The following is a 22,984-nucleotide window of genomic DNA, read 5'->3' as shown; positions in this document are numbered from 1 at the left end:
CATTTCCCATCAGCCTTTATCTGTAGGCTTAGTCTAACCACTATGGAGAGTGTTCAGTGGTTACTCCTGATATTGTTAAGATTGTTAGTGCCATGGGTCAGACCAGATTTTCTAGTGACTGAGGAAAAGCAAGACAAATGTGTAGATGACAAATCACACAGACTTCACCTATGAAGGAAGATGAGTAGATTATGGTGTGTACATTTGACATTGTTCTAAGAATTACGGTCCATACAATAGAAATGTTTCTATTTTTGTTGCACGTCATGTACTTTGATCTAAAGTTTTTGTTTATAGTCAGATCAGTTACTTTTTGTCTTTTTTGTTTGATGTTTGTTTGGGTTTGGGTTTGGATTTGTGTGTGTGTGCATGTTTTCAAAACCTGGAATATATATATAGTGAATATATATATATATATATATATATATATATATATATATATATATATATATATATATATATATATTACAATGATAATATTTTATAATATTGCATTCATTAATATATTTCCCACAAAATACTTAATGATTAACTTTTCCTTTGGAATAATGAATAACACTGAACATGCACAAAGCTAGTCATACAAACCTAATAGAAACTTTTAATAACAGACTGCCTTTAAATATTAAATCAAACAGTTAGTGTAAGTGTGCATGTTTAACCTATAAATAGTTAGTGTACATGTGCATGTTTAACCTATTTTCATGTCAATGAACTCTACAATAAAAATAATGTTGCCATCATCAGCAAAATGAAGCAGGATGTAGGTCTGTGGTTATGGCACTTGTCTAAGGTGTGACAAGTCACACGACTGATTGCTAACCACTGCTCTACAGCCGATATATCAAAGATCCATGGTATGTGCTGATATATTTGGCATATTCGTATAAACTCAAAAATTATGGATCATGAAAACTATTTTGAAGAAGTGTTACATTTATCAGCATTTTTATCATTCTTATTTTAGAATGCAGGAAATTGCATTATGGGAACTACCATAGTTTTCTAAACTTTTACTGAGAGCATGCCTCTAAACCTCATTAGAAACGTGAGCACTTTACTTCCTCAATCCAAGTCAGTCAGCCCTCCCCCCCCCCACCCAATGTTCACTTGATTGCACCATGCCAGAAAAAGGTTAATAAATGAAAAGACACCTTCTCCCCTTGTTATCGCTTTGTGCTGATGGTGTTGGGTTTCATTCTAAACTTCTTGCTCTCGCACCTGTAGCTACATATATCAAACTCAAATAGACTCAATTAAGTACACATTCCTTTCCTTTATTTTTCAGTTTTAAAACTGACATAGCTGTCTTCATGCTCAGAAACAAACCATGTTGCCATAGCTTGTTCAGTTGCAGAAATTTAATTAATTAATATGCATTGTAATATTGAAGTTTATTAACTGCACTCTGCAATAATACTTTTAATTATATATCATGCTTAAAAAAAAGAGTTAATTATGTTTCTGTTTGAGCACTCATACTCTTTTTTTTCTTCTTCTTTTTTTTCCGTTTGAAATACTGTTAGTATAATAAAAGTTAGCAGTGAATGTGTTAATGTCAACAATCCTAATGCTGTGCAGTAATACTTTTAATTAATATATCAATTATCATGCTTAAAAAGAATGAGATAATTATTTTTCTGTTTGAGCACTCATCTTTTTTTTTTCCGTTTGAAATATACATGTACTGTTAGTGTAATAAAGGTTAGCAGTGAATGTGTTAATGTCAACAATCCTAATCATAAGGTGATTGCACAAGACTGATCAACAGAATCACAAAAGAGTCTGACCTTAGCTGATGACCCCAACAAAGCTACTCTCAAGAGTTTTACAAGTCAAGACTTGATCTTTCAATGAGATGTTTGCCAGAAATATATATAACACTACATTATTATTCAGACATAGCATATTGTATCGGCTTCAGTACATGCAACCACTGGGTAAGCTGTTAACCCTAGAGATGCAATCTCATTCTGTTTTATTTTTAAATTATTGTATTAAATCAGCATACCTAGTTATCAATGAATATTTATGTGCTATCAGATTTAAACCCTTGCATTTCTGCCTGATCAATTATTCAGCACTGCTAAGTCTGTCCACTTTGTTATGTGTTGGATCAATGAGGTATAATGTCCGTGTCAATAATCTCAGTGGTTGGCTGGGTAATACAGAGTTTACCCTAGTCCGGGGGCTTATCGTCATATCAGGCTTTACTGCTTGTTAATGGGGTGTCTTTACCTGTTTATCACAACCACACCATAGCTTGCACACGTCTGCTACGTAAAGGTAAGATTTTTGTCATTTATATACATGTGCATGTAGTCTTCAATACCAATAACCATTGGTATATCTGGGAAGAAAAGAAACGTTTAATACATTTTAAACTGGCTATTTAGTGCTATTTTATTTTCTACCTTACATTTTACATTTCATCATATTTTTATACTTATATCCAATTAAAGTTCAAGCACGCTGTACTGGGCACACAACTTAGCTGTTTGGGATATCTTTTCAGGACAGTGGGTTAGTGGTTAGTGAGAGAGAAGTTGGTATAGTGGTCTTACTCTAGATGAGAGCCAGTATCGGGCTGCGAACCCAGTACCTTTTCAGCCTTATTCCGATGGCTTAACTACAGCACCACCAAGGCCAGTTTTTTCTACCAAGATTTTTATGCTTAAATCTAATCACGGTTCAAGTATGTTGGCTTATTGTCCAGGACCTTGAGTTAATGACTAGATGTTAGTGGAGGTTAATGGTTAATGTGAGAGAAGTCTCTATAGTAGCCATAACACTGCTCATTGTGCAGTTAAAACCAATACCAGGAAATGAACCCATTACCTGCCACCCTTATTTCTGATTGCTTATAAGCACACCAGTCTGCCAAGGCCAGTAATCAATGTCTAATACAGGATTTATTTACACCCACATACACATGCAATATTCAATCACAAGATCACTGATTGATAAGGGCTGTTATTGTGTTATATTTATTCATTTTGTGTTGAATGTCCACATTTTTACAATACAGTTATACATTTTTTAACTGCTAATACGTTCTGTTTTGTTTTTAAATTTGTAAATTAGTAAAATAAATTCCTATGAATTTGTTAATTACATTTGTCATCCAAGAATACTTGGTTAAAATCACGACTTTTGTTTTTTACTTTCATTTGAGATGAGAAAAAAAGTTTAATAATTTATTTCTAAAATTCCTCTCCTTTGACTAGGCAGGAATGTATTGTAATATAAATATAGTTGTATAATTATAGATCTGGGTAGAGTTTTATCATTACTGATTAAGATATCGATACTGTTCTAATTTCACAAAGGAATAGCACCACAGATAGTTGACATACTAAATGGCATAAATATTTATCAACTGACCATAAAATGTTTTTTTTATTAATGCAAGTATAAAAAGACAAATTGTAGGCCATACAAAGGTGTGTAAAGCATTTCATCTGTTCATACATGCATGAATGGAAAAAAATATATATACGTTAATCCTTATCATTGAATTTGCCGCATAAATTAACAAAAATATATTGTTGGAATACATTTGTGGTAATGTCTGGGCCATCATTTCTTTCTAGGTTATTGCAGACAACATTTTTCTATCAAAACATGCTTTCAATTACAGAATAATAATAATAATAATAATAATAATAAATGCTTTATTTATTGAAAATAACTGACAAATATTTTATATATATATATATATATATATATATATATAGCAGCACTACAATATACAGTTGAATCCCATTGGCTCAAATTCCATTGGTGCTCAAGAAAGTGTTCAACCCATCGGGTAGTTTGACCTAACCAATTGGTCAACAATATATAAATGTAACTTGGGCCATTGTTTTTGGTTTGAGCATTGTGGTGTATTCGACCCTTCCGGGTTTGACCTAGCGAGATTCCACTGTATATACATGTACACACATATATACACACTCATATATGTGTGTTTGTGTGTGTGTGTGTGTGTGTGTGTGTGTGTGTGTGGTGTGTGTGGTGTGTGTGTGTGTGTGTGTGGCATGTGTGTGACATTCATATGGACACAAAAACTGACCAACAGCCATATACTGTCTGTCTAACATATAAGAATTCTCTATAAGCCCATCTATTGTATGTTATCTGTACACCCTCAGGAGTTGTTAGACTGACCAGCTTTATTTGTTACCTACATGGTTACTGGGTTTTCATGCCCATTGTTATAGTTAATGGAATCCTGTGGATTTTCTGTTGGCTATAGGCTATGTTAGTATCCATATGTAAATATGACTATATTCTGCTGGAACATGTCAGTTTTGTATGTAGTAAATTGTAGCAGGTTTTACACCAGAAACAAGTTGATACTATACACATGTCTGGTTTACATTTTGCAGCCTGTACAAAGTGGTCAAGTGTTATTTAGTGGGTTCTAACTTCCACTGTTTGTGGTTTTTAGAAGAAGACATAGATTGATTCTTGAGTGTCGTTTATGGATTCACTTATTGCATATTAATGGCATGTCGTACAATGGCCTATACACATTTTCCGCATGTTAACATGATTAATGGCAATAAACATCTGCCACCTTTGTTCACTTCTCTACATGAAGTCAGAAAAACTACATGCTACTTGTGTGCTTCTGAATGGAACACTCTTCAAGGTTACCTTGTTCAATTAATAAACCATTAATAAGTTGGTGTTGGTTATTAAGGAAATGTACAAACTTAACCTTCCATTTTTTGTACTTGGCTTACTAACATTTTAAAATTCATTTCTGAGGAAGTTTATGTAGACGAAATATTTTTGGGAATCATTGAATGAAAACACAACAAAAACTCCTAGGATGAGCACCTGATAGTGGATCATGGAAACAATCACAATTTTGCCTGAAACATCTTTTTGACTGCCTTGTGCAGAGATACCATTTTGATCATGGTATATGCTTTTTTTATTCAGATTGTTTGAACCTTCCTGTTTGCAGTGCTCTTTATGTTAAGGCCTAAACAGTTTACTGTTCATTTGAATGTTATGAACTTTATCTTTGCAGTTTATGTATCTTGATTAAAAGAGAAAAACTATTGAGGACTTTAGCCACTTTCTGTACAAAATAACTGAATATCAACATGGCTCGGAGAAGATTTGAAAAATTTGATGAATCACTAAAAGCTGGCCAAGAGACAGAAAAAGGTAAAACTGATTACGATGTATGATGTTGAAGACATTCTCAATCTCATGGAGATGTATTTATATTCTGTGATTTTAGCTAGAACACTTAAATTTCGTAGCAATTTGGAGAATTCCGACAGCACAACTCTAACAAAATTGTAGTTTTAGTTAGCCACATGCAGTGTATTTATTTAATTTTCAACTTACCTTTTTGGTGAATTAACAATGAAATACATTCATGAAGCTGAAGTTTAATTCACATTTGGTGATATCATGAATAGCAGCTCAAACCATGGTTTCATTTATTGAATAAATATTGTTTAAAAGCTTGTATTATGTCTAACTTGTAGATTGTCATTTGTCTGCCAACTACTAGGAGGTTTGATGTCTAAATCTGTGTGTTTTTCAACCTAAGTAGTATCCCAGGTAGCATGCTGCTGATAGGCCAGCTACTTCACTGTTGACCCATCACCATTTTGACTGACCATTGGTGGACCATCAGTTCCTTCACCTTTAGCCCACCACCATTTTGACTGACCATTGGTGACCCATCAGTTACTTCACCTTTAGCCCACCACCATTTTGACTGACCATTGGTGACCCATCAGTTACTTCACCATTAGCCCACCACCATTTTGACTGACCATTGGTGACCCATCAGTTACTTCACCTTTAGCCCACCACCATTTTGACTGACCATTGGTGACCCATCAGTTACTTCACCTTTAGCCCACCAACATTTTGACTGACCATTGGTGGACCATCAGTTAATTCACCATTAGCCCACTATCTTTTTATCTGCCAGGACAGCCCTCTTTGGCTAACTGACTGCTGGTCACTGATGTTGGTTCTTTGTTGTGCAACTACTGGGCCATCCTCTCACCCACCCCAAGCCTTTTCTTGTCCTGGACGGAGGAGCCGGCATAAGTTGACACCTGCACCCATGACAGGCGTGTGCTACAACAGCTTGCAGTGAATGTGCATGTTAAGCCCTATGACCTGACCTGATTCTTCATGCCAGCAGTGATGTTCACAATGTGGTGTGTCTATCAACAATCTGGCTCTCAGTAACCACTGATGAAGAGATGGCGAATTCTGACTGTCATCATCACATACTAACACCATCTGACAATGTCTAACCAGAAGACATTTTGAAAAGTTAGAACTTTGTTTAAGTTTATTGACACCACTAGATCACGTTAAATTATCATACATGGACTATTGGATTTTAAACATTTGGTTATTCTGACTTATAGTCTTCAAAGAATATCCACTACATTTTTTTCTTTAGTAGCAAGGGATCTTTTATTTGCTCTTTTGATATACTAGTGGTGGGGAAACTGGTTGGGATGGGAGAACCCAATCCGAGAATGAGTACACTAAGGGACATGTTTTAAATTCATGGGGAAAGGTAGTAAAATAATTTAGTAGATTAAAAAATGTAGTTGCAAGCAAGTAATCATGTTAGGCAATAACAAAAATCCCATAGATTACAACAAATCAGAAGGATCTGTCCTTTAAAAAACACAGAGGTGGGACTTAGCCCTGTGGTGAAGCACTCGCACAGTCAGTGTGTGATCAATCACCATTGGTGGGCCCATGTCTGGTATATCAAAGGCCGTGGTATGTGCTATCCTGGCCATGGGATGGTGCATATAAAAGATCACTTCCTACTAATGGAAAAATGTAGCAGGTTTCTTTTCTAAAACTTTATGTCAGACATTACCAAATGTTTGACATCCAGTAGCTGGTGATTAATAAATCAATGTGCTCTAGTGGTGTCATTAAACAAAACAAACTTTAACTTTTAAAAAAAACCCACCAGTTTCGTGCTTTCCACCAACCCATGTCACATGCTTTTGTTAAAAAGCTTTCCCTCATTCCTCTCCCAACGCATAGGACATGAAAACGAACGTTGGATATGAACATGTATGCACACTAATTATTATTTATGGGTAGTAGGTTATGGGTTGATAATATTAAATTGGCTTTTTTAGAGGTAGGGGGTGGTTAGAAATGCCTTTCCTCATAATCCATATTGTGATTAAGTTTGAAAGAACCCTTGCAATATCTTGATATTTAATTTTCTATTATTATAAAACTGTGCCAATATTTGAAATAAATCCATATGATATTGTGTGAAATAATCATTAAAACCATTAGCAACCAGTGTCTTGGTGTTTGTCATGGCGTCACTGTCATGGTAACCAAATGTGTTCAGATTGTTTTCACAAGCTAGTGTTTGGTATTACTGGTACAATTTTCACAACATGTGTTAGTTTATTTTAATATAGTTCCGTGGTTATATCTGATTTAGATTCAGTTACACCATTCCTGGCACTCAGGGTGGGATCGGATATTGGAATATAAATTCAGCCCATGACGTCAAAACAATTCCTAAATCTATAAACACTGGAACATAGCCCAGTGCTAGTGGTCACCTGAGGTGTGAGTAATCTAGCATCAATGACCCTCGGTGGGCCCTTTGGACTATTTCCCATTCCAGCCAGTGCAGAGGTGCTATTTAATTCAGTCGGTTGAGTGCTCGCCTGAGGTGTGTGTAATCTAGCATCAATCCCTCGGTGGGCCCTTTGGACTATTTCCCATTCCAGCCAGTGCAGAGGTGCTATTTAATTCAGTCGGTTGAGTGCTCACCTGAGGTGTGAGTAATCTAGCATCAATGACCCTCGGTGGGCCCTTTGGACTATTTCCCATTCCAGCCAGTGCAGAGGTGCTATTTAATTCAGTCGGTTGAGTGCTCACCTGAGGTGTGAGTAATCTAGCATCAATGACCCTTGGTGGGCCCTTTGGACTATTTCCCATTCCAGCCAGTGCAGAGGTGCTATTTAATTCAGTCGGTTGAGTGCTCGCCTGAAGTGCTTGCATCACAGGATAGAACCACCTCGGTGGATCCATTCAACTGATTGGGGTTTTTCTCTCATTCCAACCAGTGCACCACAACTGATCAAAGGCTGTGGTATGTGCTTTCCTGTCTATGGGAAAGTGCATATAAAAGATCTCTTGCTACTAATGAAAAAAAATAGCTGGTTTCCTCTCTAAGACTATATGTCTGAATTACCAAATGTTTGACATCCAATAACTGATGGATGATTAATTAATCAATGTGCTCTAGTGGTGTCATTAAACAAAACAAACTCCAGCCATATAAAAGATTCCTTTTTTAAAATTATTTGAATAGTTTATTTTCATTTTTGGTCACATTTTCATACAGTATATATATTTTTTTATACATACACAGATCAAAATTAATATAATATGAAATAAAACAACAAACCTCTTGCCAACACGTCATTGAACCTCGCTCAGTACTAAACAGATATTTATTCAAACAACTTATGGTATACACTCCATCTTTTAATAAATTCATTATATTTGATTTTATTGGAATACATTTTTTTTTCTAATATATAATAAGAATGTATTTGAATTTTTAATATTTTAATATCTAGTGATTTCTTCAGAAATTTTGAACTATATATAAATTGCTTTGTCAAAAGAGCAATAATGTCAATTATGATATTGTTCTTTGAGAGGCCAAGAAGAAAACTGGTCCGAGAGAAGATAACTATAATGTCTGCAGCTTCTTTTATCCATTGCTCGACTTGTTTAATTAAATTTTGGACGTGTACATAATCAAAAAATAAATGCGTATATGTTTCAATATACGCATTACAGAAGCTACACTTCGGGCTGCTTATCACTCTAATATTATAGAGAAACTTGTTTGTAGGGAGAATTCTTTGGATTATTCTATATTGGAACCATCTTAATTTGGCATCCTTAGATATACTGAACACATTGCTGTTGATACTATATAAAAGATTCCTTGCTGCTAATCAAAAAGTACCCCTCTCGTTCCAAGTACAGTTTCTGGCTCTAGTCAGAAATCGTGCTCGAAACAAGCATGCTTGAACATTAAATTGATATAAGCACGTTAATTCCTGAAATCTGACCTGACAGTCATTTGTGGGCATACATACATACATACATACATACATACATACATACATACAATCAAAAAGAGTAGTTCACAGTGTGATGGCTTCATCTTTCATTATCTGTGTTCTCAGTCAGTTGAGTGTTCGCCTGAGGTGCTTGCGTCATAGGATCGAACCACTCCAATGGATCCATTCAACTGATTGTTTTTTTCTCATTTCAGCCCATGCACCACAACTGGTCAAAGGCCGTAGTATGTGCTTTCCTGTCTGTGGGAAAGTGCATATAAAAGATCCCATGCTGCATTAGGAAAAATTTAGCGGGTTTCCTCTGATGACTACGAATCAGAATTACCAATGTTTGACATCTAATAGCATCAATGTGCTCCAGTGGCGTTGTTAAACAAAACAAACTGTAAATAAAAAATGTATTGAGTGTGTCATTAAATAATATATTTTCTTCCTTCTTAAATCTATAATCATGCCTAGAATCAGTCCAAACATTAAAATAACTGTTTTTGTTTTTTTCCTAACCATATTAGGAAAGCAGGGCACATTCTCCAAGGTGGAGGTTGTCAAAGTGAGGAAACTTGATGCTAGTCTTGGATCTGTGTATTCTCTCCAGTACTCCATGGATGGCCGCTTCCTTGCTGCCGGCTTTCAGAATGGGTCCATTCAGGTGGAATAATGTGTTTATATAACTTTTCATAACATCATATGGTAGATGCATTTTCTCAAAGTTCTTTATATTTGATTAAGGTACAATTTGATAATGTAATTCTCTTGTGTGTGTGTGTGTGTGTATATTGTGTGTGAATATCTGCTGTGCTGATAAGCTTGTAAGTTAAAGCATTAAAAGAATTAAATAATGCAAATACAACATGCTCCATTTCTCCGTGCATGACCAGTTCTTGGTTGCTAGATTTCAGGTGGGAATAATATGTTTATTTTACTAGTTATGTGATCATACATAGTTTACAACATATATACAACATGCTCCATTTCTCTGTGGATGGCCAATTCTTGGTTTCTAGATTTCATGGATGGATTGGATGGATGGAGGGATGGATGGAGGGATAGATGGAGGGATGGATGGATGTATAGATTGGATGGATGGATGGAGGAATGGATGGATGGATGGATGGATGGATGGATGGATGGATGGATGGATGGATGGATGGATGGATGGATGGATGGATGGGGATGGGTTGGGGATGGGTGGGGTGGGGATGGGTGGGGTGAGGACGGGGTAGGTGAGGATGGGGTGGGTGGGGTTTTGGGTGGGGTTGGGGATGGGGAGGGGAGGGGTGGGGTGCGGATGGGGATGGGATGGGGATGGGATGGGATGGATAGTTGAAAGGATGGATAGTTGAAAGGATGGATGGATTGGTGGTTTTTGGGATGGTTGGATGGATGCATGCATGGATGGATTGATGCATGGATGCATGGATGGATCATTGAAAAGATGGATGGATTGATGCATGGATGGATCATTGAAAGGATGGATGCATTGATGCATGGATGGATGGATGACTGAAAGGATGGATGGATAGATAGATATGAGATCAGGTGTATGGGTGTGTGGCTTTTTATCTATTCTGTTAAGTTAAATTTTCACCATTGGGTCCACATACAAACAGTGTTAGTAGTTTGTGTTTAACTACCAAAATGTTTTATGGGCCTTTCACAATTATGAATATTTTCATAAGCATGCAAATTGTACAGTTAAAAATAGTTAAAAGTTGATAAAAGTATCCTTTGAAAATCAACAGTCTTGGTGTATGCTTTTAGGTTGGTTAGCAAGATGAGCACACTTTATACAGTTGTGAAAATGTTAAGAATGGCCTGTTAATCAGGTGTTAACCATTTTCCCATTACTCTGCTTTCGAGTAGTTTACCATTTCTTTTCTTTTTTTGTTTTGTTTAGCTCTTGTCATCAACAACAGGAGAACTGAAGAAAGATCTACGTAAAACGAGACATGGCGGTTACCCGATCATGAGTTTGAAATTCCACCCCAAAGATCACAGCATCCTCTTTGCTGGCACATCAGAAGGACTTGTGTACGCCATCAATATTGAGACAGGAGACTTTCAGACAATTTGTACAGGTAGGTAACACTGTTGATAATGTCTTTGTACTTGTAAGGCGTGGGATGTAGCCCAGTGGTAAAGTGCTTGCTTGGTGTGTGGTCGGTCTAGGATTGAGACAGGAGAGTTTCAAACAATTTGTACAGGTAGGTAACACTGTTGATAATGTCTTTGTACTTGTAAGGCGTGGGATGTAGCCCAGTGGTAAAGTGCTTGTTTGGTGTGTGGTCGGTATAGGAGTGATCTCCATCAATGGGCCCATTGGGCTATTTCTCTTTTCAGCTAGTGCATATAAAAGATCCCTTGCTGCTAATCAAAAAGAGTAGTCCATGGAATGACAGCAGTAGGTTTCTAATTATTATCTCTGTAACCTTTAACTATATGTCCAGGAGTTGAAATTGGCTGAAATTCCTGCCAGATATTTGATCCAATTAAGGATTGTCTGTTATTTCTTTTACATTCTTCGGAGTATGGAAAAAAAATCATCTGCAAACTGTGTGAATCATCAAAGCCATTCTCACATAAGTTTGCAGATGATTTTTTTTTTCATACCCAGATGAACGTAAAAGAATCATACTTGCTAATAATAACACTAAAAGTTCATACTTTATTTTTAATTACTTTTGGTCGATAAACAGTAACACTCAGTAAGACAACTTGCCCATATAACATGACGTCATCAGATACGATGTACCCTGACAACATAATTTTTTTGTTCATAGAGAATTGAACAAACTCCTGTTGCTATGTCTGGACCAATGGGATGACATTATGTTGTAATGAATGTAATGGACATTTAATTATTCAAGTTTAACTTTCATGGTGATTTGCACATTTTTCATGCAGTTCTGGCCATTGAACAACACATAGGGAACATAATGTTTGTTTATTTAATTCTCAGAAACTGGCAATGAAATCAACTGTATAGACTTTGATTCAGAGGGATATAATTTTGCCACAGCAGGAAAAGATTTGGCTGTGCGGATTTATGACTTGAAAACCTACCAGGTAAGAAATTCATATTTTCAAAATATACTGACAAAACAGAAATGAAAATTTCTCCTAATTGGCAAACAACCCCCCCCCCCCCACACACACACACACACACACACTCTGGTTATATGTTATCCATAGAGAGAGTTAATTTTAAAAATGTGATATATCTGTTTGTCATTTTTGACATGACATAGCATATAACACACAAAGCACAGTTTTCAAATCCTGCTGAATGGGCATAGATTGCATTTTGGTGGAAACTCTATTGTCATTTTGATGAGTTATACTATCATTAGTAACCCTTCACGTCTAACTCTAAAATCTGGAAATATCTGTGTATCTCATTTTGGAAACACACTCTTCATATAAAGAAAGAAAGAAATGTTTTATTTAACGATGCACTCAACACATTTTATTTACTGTTATATGGCATCAGACATATGGTTAAGGACCACACAGATATTGAGAGAGGAAACCCGCTGTCGCCACTTCATGGGCTACTCTTTTCGATTAGCAGCAAGGGATCTTTTATATGCACTATCCCACAGACAGGGTGGTACATACCACAGCCTTTGATATACCAGTCGTGGTGCACTGGCTGGAATGGGAAATAGCCCAATGAGCTAACCGACGGGGATCGATCCCACACCAACCGCGCATCGAGCGAGTGCTGTACCACTGGGCTACGTCCCGCCCCACAAACTCTTCATATAGTATTATGTATTTTACTTGCATATTTATAACCTGAGAAGGTTAAAAAGCCATCAACTTGATTGTTTTTGCAGCTTGAACGAGAATACTCTGGGTATGATGAGAAAACACCCAACGAACAAGTCTGTCTAGGAAATACGAGCCGAGCTTTTGCCTTGAAGTATCATCCAGAATTCAACCACATTTTTATCACTGGGGGATGGGACAACAACATTAAGGTTTGTGAGCAGTTTATATTATATTTTTTTTCTTTTAAAGTTATAAAGTCATATGCAATATCCTTAAGACAGGATGGCACATACCATGACTTTTGATATACCAGTCATAAGGTACCGGTTGAGACCAGTTGGTCCACAAAGGAGGTTTGATCCTATGTGCACTCTGCTAAATAAGCTAAATACCAGCCCAAATTTTGTTTGTCTACTTTAAGTTTAAAGGTGAAGATAGTTTATTGTTCCAGAATTTAGTTCTATGCAAAAACTGTTCCTGGTCTTATTCGTTGATGAAACATTAAAGGCTCTTGTTAAATGTTTCTGGATTTTTCCCCAATATTATTTTATATCTCTGGTTATTAATTAAAAAATTAGGAAGGTGTTTTATTTGCTAATGTTATCATGTGCAGACATCTAAATGTTTGTGTCTCAACATGTTTTAAAGATGGCTCCCAAGCTATTCTTGATCTGATAGTATTTTTTTTAAACTTGCTAACATCTTGTTTTGAAAATTTCTCTGCTTGTATTCAACTTTGTAATCTATATGCAAAGAATTCAGATTACCTGTTATTAGCCCCTACTGCAATGAGGGGGGGGGGGGGGGACTATAGGTTTCATTCCTGTCCTTCTGTCTGTCCCACATATAGTTTTTTGGTTATTTTTTCACAATGCCTAGAGATATTGTGCTGAAATTTTGTATATAGCTTTATCATATGGCCCTTTAATTTAGGAGCTACGGAAATGTGTTGGGCCCAGTATGCAGACATGTATTGCTTTAGCAGTACTCTCAGAATGCTTGTTATCATTATAATTATTATCTTTTTCTCTAAATATTTCAATCAAAGTAGTTTACTGGACAATATTTTACAAAGATTTTTTTCAATAAATAAAATGAACTTATAAATTCTGAAGTTAATTTGAAATGCTTTTACTTTTTAAACCATCACTATAACTGTTTCAGAGCAAGATGTAATTGTTATAAATTGTATGTAACTACTTAAAACTGTTCACACTTTGAAAATTTTTGTTTGTAATTGCAGATTTGGGACAGTCGGCGAAATGACGGGGTTGTAAGAATCATCAGTGGACCTCATATCTGCGGTGATGCTATTGATATATCTGTAAGAAAACACTTCTAGATTTAACGGTTTAGTTCTAGAAGTATTTAAAAATTACTTGCAACAGGAATTGTTGTACAATGAACTTGAACTAAACATTCATTTTGCTCATTATTATTAACTTTTTAGCAAGTTAAATTTTGTCAACAAGATAATCAACTCATTATATGAATGATATGGAATTAATTTAATTAATATTATTAAACAGTGCAGTGTGCATGACTTAACTAAATGCAGTGATTGTTGTTTAGAAACATCATATTTTAATTGTTTGAATTACTTTAGTTGGGGTATGTTTGTTGTTGTTTAGGAATATCATATTTTGAATGTTTTGAACAGTTTTGTTCAGAAATATCATATTCTAACTATTTTGATTGCTTTTGTGTAGAAACATATATTCTGACTGCCTCATTTGCTTTTGTTTAGAAACATAATATTTTGACTGTTTTTGCTTAGAAATATCATCTTGTGACTGCGTCCATTACCTTTCTTTTAAAAAAAATATTATTTTGCTGTCTCATTTGCTTTTCTTATCCTATTGTGATTGTTTTGATTGATTTTATTCTTTGGAATCAACATGTTATGACTATCTTGATTAGTTTTCTTTAAAAACATCACATTTTAACTATCTCAATCCTGTCGTGGACGGAGGACCCAGTGAAAATTGACACCTGCGCCCACGACAGGTGTGTCCTACAACAGCCTGTTCTGAATGTGACCTGACCTGACTGTCTCAATTGCTGTCTTTTAGAAACGTCATACATAATTCTGACTATCAATTGCTTTTATCATTTTGTATCAGTTAGTTTTGTTTAAATATGTATGATGTTTAAAAATAATATAATGTTATTGTCTTGATTGATTTTCTTTACAAACATCATATTGTGACTATCTTGACTGGTTTTTATTTAGAAACATCACATCCTGACGGGCTCATGGTGTGCGAACCACGCTCTACAGGTGTGGAACTACACAGACGGCGATCTGAACAAGAACGTCACGTTCCCGCACAAAGGAAACGGAGCATTTCTCTACTGCGCTCAGATGTGTGATAACAATGTGGTTCTGGCCGGAGGGAGCGGCACCAACAGTGCCAAAGCAATTGATGTTAAAACTGACACTGTAAGGATGTTAATATTTTGATAAACTGACACTGTAAATATAGTAATATATTGATAAATTGACACTGTAAGGATATTAATATTTTTATAAACTGACACTGTAAGGATGTTAATATTTTGATAAACTGACACTGTAAGGATACTAATATTTTGACAACTGACAATGTAAGGATATTACTATTTTGATAAATTGACACTGTAAGGATATTAATATTTTGATAAATTGAATCTGTAAGGATGTTAATATTTTGATAAACTGACACTGTAAGGATATTAATATTTTGATAAATTGAATCTGTAAGGATGTTAATATTTTGATAAACTGACACTGTAAGGATATTAATATTTTGATAAACTGATATTGTAAGGATATTAATATTTTGATAAACTAACACTGTTAGGATATTAATATTTTGATAAACTGACACTAAGGATATTAATATTTTGATAAATAGTGTTTTTAATAAATAAAAAATTCATATAAAGCTTTAAAAAAAATAAAATCTGGGAATTTGACCCTACTTAGAAAAAAGGGACAACCTTAATTTTTTGTTTTAATGTATTACCTTTTTTTTCAATTTTTAAAAGTAATATATAGGTAAAAACAGTAAAATAATAGGAAACAATTATTTTTAAAAGGAATTTAAAAAGTTGACCTACCCTACCTAATTTTTATTGGCATGTTTGTGAAAAGACACAATTTTTTTCTTTTGGGCCAAACATGTTTGTAAAATAATTTATCTATTTTTGAGAAGGGCTGTTTATAGGTGGAAAACACAGTAATTATTGTATGTCTAGTGAATTATACTGCAGTGTTTTTCTTGGTTTGTACATGGTTAAAAAGAAACTTATTTTGTGGGTGGCAAGTGTACAAAAAATGAATAGTGTGTTGAAATCAAATGGGCCATTCAGGACAGGTGGAAAAAGAGACAAGGTACAGTCAGATCACAAAAACAGTGAGTACACACCACAGGAACAACATGATGGGCCATACAATGGATGGACTATAGTGCCAAGGGGTTATTTCATTTCATAGTAATTTGCATGTATGTTATCGGCATACAGCAAAATGTCATACATGTTATCGTGAGTTGGACATATATTAAAATTAAATAATTAATTAAAATTTCACAATGTTCAATTTCAGTGTCTTGGTGAAGTTGAAATGAAGAAACCTGTTCAGGCTTTGGACAGTACACTGGGTGGACGCATGTTTGCTGTGGGCGGTTCGGATGACTGCATCATCCTGGCATCCTTATCCTAAAACAATGGCCTCAATCTTACATCTGTTAATAGACTGGACTGTTTCTGACTTTGGGGAAATAACATTATTTTGGAGGTTTAGTGGGACACAGAAGGTAAACTGTTTATGGTGATCACTTTATTCTAAATAGTGTTGGACACTGAAGAGGAAAGTATTCGAGGAAAACAACTTGGGTTCAAAGCTATACTATCCAACAAATGGAACTGCCTCTGATAACAAATTAGCTTAACTGCATGTACCAAGTGGCAAGTGGAATATAAAGCAAACAGTATTGAAATGTATTACTTTTTTATAATATATATATAAATAATGGCTTCATTTGTTTATAATACTGAAAAACAAATAATAGTATGGCTCATTTGCAATGATTACCAATTGTCTGAGCATACTCAAAACAATTCTTATTCTGGTCTGATATGGTATCTACAGTATGAGCTTTTTCTCATAACTGTATTCAGAAATCTTATGATATTTTTACACAGGTAAATTATGTTTGAAATTCATGAACCAGATGTGAATGGTCACACATAATATTATTCATAATTGGCACATTATAAACCAGATTTGGATGGTCACACATAATATGATTCATAATCGGCACATTTGAAGTTTATTTCCAAAACATATTTTTTAATATGAATGTTCAACTAGGAAAGAATATGAGAGTTAATTTTCTTTTATTAATAATTAAGAATGGTTTTAAATAATACAACATAAGCTTTGTTTTCTCTGTGTCTTTTGTGTGTTGTAGTTACCCGAAAGATGGCTTTAATATAATGTACTACATGATAGTCAGCAATATCTTCCGTATATGTGAGATTTTAAAAATGTGTTGTTGTTTTTTTTACCCATATATGGGGATTGTTGCCAATTTGAAGGATTTTACAGTCCATTTATAAGTATTAGCCCATCTATAAGTATAAGTATTATTTTATTTTTATTTTTTTTAGTAATAGATGGTACTGCCTTAAGATGTCTGCAGATGTCAACTCCACGTTTTTGCTGTGAGACTAACATTTTTAGGTTGAAAATCATGTTCTCACTTTTAACATGTCAAATCTCATGTCCTTAAAAATATTTTACACAAATCAAAAAACCATTTTAACGAAATGTCGAAACCTTAGTACATTCTGAACATTCTTGTCTGTTATTAATCACAGGATTGTTTGAATAGTCTTATTGTTACATGTATACAATTAGTGTGAAAACATCTACGAAATGTTGCTCATAAATATCACTTATAAAACTACAGAGGCCTAAAAATATATGTAATAAATAATAATTTGGCAGAGGTGGGGGGGGGGGGTGTTCCTAATAAGTTCCCCTACCAGATCATAAATATCACTTGTGAAACCTATTGCTACTAGAGACTTTACAATATATCTAATAAATCATAATTTAGTGGAGGTTGGGGGACTTTGTTCCCAATGAGTCCCCCTACCAGAGCGTCATCCTGAACACTGACCAGCCCTTGGCCCCAGACTTTAGGCTGAAACTCACACCTTGAAACATTCACACATTGACAGCTCCGTGTCTGTTAGCATTGTACTGCCAAAATATTTATCATGGGAAGGTGAAAATGGTGTCTGCTAGATAATTCATTTACATTGCCCACAACTGAATTATTTTGATAAAATGTATAACTGAATTTGTTAAGTGAAACATTGTGTTTCATATAACTTGTTTTGTGAGATATGATGTTTTCTACATGTTTACGGTTTGTTTATAGTTTTTACATTTTTTATTTTTTTTTAAACATGTTTTTCTCACACTATAATTTGAATATGTGTTCAGCCAAAAACACCTAGCAACTATAATACTGTACATAAAAGATTTGTTACACGTGGTTTTGAATGTGAAAAATATCAACTGAGTCTATGTTAATTGGTATTTGTCTCAACAAATACCAATTACTGTAACAAGATGAGGTAGATAATTTACATATTAAAAAACAGGAGTAGTGAATTTTACTTATTCTACAACACTTGCCTTCATCAGTAATATAACATCATCACAACTGGCACAAATGTAGTTTATCAAAATGTTACACTCAGGTCTTGTTGCCTTGTAAACAAATGACCCATTGACAGCAATAAATATATTAATTGAATTAATAAACCCAAATATCAACTGGGATTGACATGGATATTATTGGATAAACAACATTATTTTAGGCTTTTTATACTTTTGACATTTTCACAATTATAAAATTCTATATTACTTTTGTTTTACATTAGACTGTTCCTTTTTGAAGTATTAAAGAGGTTACCTCAAAGTTGCATAATGTGGGGATGTTTATTTTTTGTTGGGGGCATTGTATAGTTATTCTTGGACAAGTTACTATGCCATATATCCAGTTAAGCATGTGGGGTTGGGTAGTCTAGACTGGTGAGTGAAGTTTATAGGTGGGGAGGTCAAAACATGCTCCCCCAAGAAATACATGGGAAAAAAATAATTGCTTGAGCAGGGTGGGTGGGGGGGTGTTTCGACCTTAACCCCTTGTACCTGTTAAGACAAGTGCTGGGTGGGCATTGTCAACTAGTTTAATTGGGTGATTCCACTATCCATTGGGGGTGGCAACTAAATATTAACTAGCCTTGCATCTGGCATGTGTGTATGTATGTGTATGCAATACATAATCTTCATCACTTTCAAAGTCTGTGTGTCATCAGTCTCTACAGAATTGCTGATTTTTAAGATTTGCTAAGACTTTAGATCTGACAAGATTGTACTCCAGTCACACTGGCTTTCTCTGTCCTTTGTGTTATGCTAATTAGGACAAGACTAATGTGGAATAGATTAATTTGAATTTATTAAGTGTTAAAATAGTAAAATATGGCAATTGCAGCTTTGTCGTACATGTAATACTTTTAGGTAACTAATACATTTGAACCATACACATTTTCCTTTTTTGACTGCTTTTGTATTCAGTATTAAAAATTATCAGGGTAATCAAGTTTTAAATAATGTAACATTTTAGTAAAAATTATAACAAATATATGTGAACAATAATTTCAATATTTGACTGGTTTGTGTATCACAGGTAACACGCTAGTATGGGGGGGACCGATTAGTTTTTCATCATGCTAACCTCTCTCAATGCATGTTAGCAATGTTTATTTTGTGACAGTTTTGTGTCTGTTGTATTTAATGGCAAAGTATATATATGTACCAAACCATACTTTTCATATTCAGATTGGATTTTGAAACTACAGAAATATAGTACAAAAAATAATGATATCTTGTTGATATTTGGTTGATAACGTACTGATTTTATGTTAATGTCATGTTGATATCTGGTTGATGTCATGCTAATGTCATGTTGATATCTGGTTGATGTCATGCTGATGACATGTTGATATCTGGTTGATATCCAGTTGATGTCATGTTGATATCTGGTTGATGTCATGTTGATATCTGATTGATGTCATGTTGATGTCATGCTGATGTCATGTTGATATCTGATTAATGTCATGTTGATATCTGATTGATGTCATGCTAATGTCATGTTGATATCTGATTGATGTCATGCTGATGTCATGTTGATATCTGGTTGATGTCATGCTGATGTCATGTTGATATCTGATTAATGCCATTTTGATATCTGATTGATGTCATGCTAATGTCATGTTGATATCTCATTGATGTCATGCTGATGTCATGTTGATATCTGGTTGATGTCATGTTGATATCCGGTTGATGTCATATTGATATCTGATTGATGGCATGCTGATGTCATGTTGATATCTGATTGATGGCATGCTGATGTCATGTTGATATCTGATTGATGTCATGCTGATGTCATGTTGATATCTGATTAATGTCATGTTGATATCTGATTGATGTCATGTTGATATCTGGTTGATGTCATGCTGATGTCATGTTGATATCTGGTTGATGTCATGTTGATATTTGGTTGATGTCATTTTGATTTCAGGTTGATATCATACTGACTTTATGTTGATGCCATGATGATATGCTGGTCTTAGGTGGATGTCTGATTGATGTTAGGATTATGTCATATGACATATAATATGTTCATGTTAATTTATTCCAATTGTGCAGCATTTTTATGATTGTATATACTGCCCTTGAGTCCATTCAAAGGAATTAATTGTACTTGGGTATGTTGCTTCTTGTTATTTATGAAAATATCACAGAGGAACTTATATAAATGCAGGACTTTGAAAGTTGACACAAAAGCAGTTTATTGTTTTGTATGTTAATAGTAAAAATTTGATTTTGATACATGGCTTACTTTTAAAATTAGATATGATAATGTTAAAAAACTTGGATATGATAATGTTAAAAAACTATACCATTGACAACTTTCTCACCATATCTGTATGTATTAAAAACAATGGTTCATTGGCCACCATTTTTTCCCCCATGACCCATAGCTTTTTTTCCCAGGATGAAGTACCTTTCTTCATTTATTTTTGCCCCATATATTTTTAATTTCTTTTTTAAGTTCTTGTACCCTGAACTTGTCTGCATGACAGTTGTCAGCGTTCTTTGGGCGATAGTCCCATTATTGAATAGTCTGTAGGATTGTAGTTGGGAGATAGTCCCATTATTGAATAGTCTGTGGGATTGTAGTTGGGAGATAGTCCCATTATTGAATAGTCTGTAGGATTGTAGTTGGGAGATAGTCCCATTATTGAATAGTCTATAGGATTGTAGTTGGGAGACAAAAAGGAAATGTCAAAGTGTTACGGGAAAATATAACTTGCAGAAAGGTCAGGCAGTGTGTTTCATCCTAGAAAAAGGTAAGGCAGTGTGTTTCATCCTAGAAAAAGGTCAGGCAGTGTGTTTCATCCTAGAAAAAGAAGACTTTTGGGTGTGGTAAAAGACAGTGGTCCAGTATATATATATATATATATATATATTAAATATAACTTGCAAAAAGGTAAGGCAGTGTGTTTCATCCTAGAAAAAGGTACGGCAGTGTGTTTCATCCTAGAAAAAGAAGACTTTTGGGTGTGGTAGAAGACAGTGGTCCAGTGTATAAATATATATTAAATATAACTTGCAATATAACTTGCAAAAAGGTAAGGCAGTGTGTTTCATCCTAGAAAAAGAAGACTTTTGGGTGTGGTAGAAGACAGTGGTCCAGTATATATATATATATATTAAATATAACTTGCAAAAAGGTAAGGCAGTGTGTTTCATCCTAGAAAAAGATGACTTTTGGGTGTGGTAGAAGACAGTGGTCCAGTATATATATATATATATATATATATATATATATATTAAAGATAATTGCAAAAATAACTATACTTTTATATAGAGGTGGAATAACAGTTTCTACATGATTGTTTTGTGTTAACATGTTTTGCTTGTTTTGTTTTTTTATGTTTATAATATTATTGTTGTAATTCCATCCATATTATCGATGTGCTTTGCATAGAAACCACTGTATTATGTGAACTATATATGTATTCAGTTCTATTTTTATTTTTCATAATGTTACATAAATTAAATTAAATGTGTTTGACATAGCTTTATATGTGTTTGACATAGCTTTATATGTTATTTTACTAAATACTAAACTGTAATATTCTTTTATATTAATTCCGTCCATATTTGTGGTGTGCCTTGAATATAAACTGGTATTTTTTAAGCAATATATTTTGCTTTAATAAATGAGTTATTTATTTGTTTAATCACAGTTTGTTTTTAATTTGTTCATATACAGTGTTCTACACAAATCACATAAACAGTGTTTTTTACTCTCCAAACACAACATATGTCACAATTAGGAACTATATGTAGTGGACCGTGATGAAGGAACTAACACCTGGAAATGAACTGCGTAGTGAGACCGTGAGAGATTTTGCCAAACTTGGTTTGAAGTCACATTTGATAATTTGGGTCGTTTACATGTACACTATGAAAAGTCATACTAGTCCAGTGTAAGTTATAAACTGTAAACAATACACCCTAAATATAGATGCACATGGGAATGGTCCTATTTTATGTGTGATTCAACACTAACTCAATACCAGCTAACCATTTCACCTCATTATCAATACATTGCTAACAATAAATTGAAATGAAGTTGAGTTAGGCCTATATACATATTATATAGATGTTGAGTTCTAATATTTGCCAAAACCTACAAGGAAATAATATCTTAAGTCAGCAGTAAGTGGACACTAATTCATTAAAAAGACATAGATTGGACATGTATATAATTTTGCTGATTATAAAGCCAAATTGTAACAAAAATAATACAAAAAATATAAATCTAACAGCAGTTACATAAAAAAAAACCTACTCCCTCCTCTGTCTATCTTTCTTTCATTCTTTCTTTCTTTATTGGTCTGTCTTTCTCTCAAATGTATCTATAGGT

General features: G+C 34.3%; 1 protein-coding gene across 1 annotated transcript; it reads left to right on the top strand.

The window, feature by feature from the left end:
- Positions 1-5,074: 5,074 nt before the first annotated feature.
- Positions 5,075-21,847, top strand: LOC121379974 (suppressor of mec-8 and unc-52 protein homolog 1-like). Its single transcript, XM_041508679.1, has 8 exons — positions 5,075-5,184; positions 9,662-9,798; positions 11,047-11,227; positions 12,109-12,215; positions 12,989-13,132; positions 14,167-14,247; positions 15,157-15,366; positions 16,513-21,847. The coding sequence occupies exons 1-8, from the start codon at positions 5,121-5,123 to the stop codon at positions 16,627-16,629; spliced, it is 1,041 nt and encodes a 346-aa protein (XP_041364613.1). The 5' UTR covers positions 5,075-5,120; the 3' UTR covers positions 16,630-21,847.
- Positions 21,848-22,984: the final 1,137 nt, after the last annotated feature.

This window comes from Gigantopelta aegis, chromosome 8 (genome assembly GCF_016097555.1).
Source record: "Gigantopelta aegis isolate Gae_Host chromosome 8, Gae_host_genome, whole genome shotgun sequence".
In the NCBI taxonomy this organism is placed as follows: domain Eukaryota; kingdom Metazoa; phylum Mollusca; class Gastropoda; order Neomphalida; family Peltospiridae; genus Gigantopelta; species Gigantopelta aegis.
This window is presented reverse-complemented; position numbering and strand designations above follow the sequence as displayed.

Excerpts from the sequence above, each read along its gene's own strand:
- LOC121379974 (XM_041508679.1), top strand. The coding sequence starts at position 5,121 with ATGGCTCGGAGAAGATTTGAAAAATTTGATGAATCACTAAAAGCTGGC. Across the intron at positions 9,799-11,046 it reads TTCAGAATGGGTCCATTCAG|CTCTTGTCATCAACAACAGG; the intron begins GTGGAATAATGT and ends TGTTTTGTTTAG. Across the intron at positions 12,216-12,988 it reads ATGACTTGAAAACCTACCAG|CTTGAACGAGAATACTCTGG; the intron begins GTAAGAAATTCA and ends TTGTTTTTGCAG.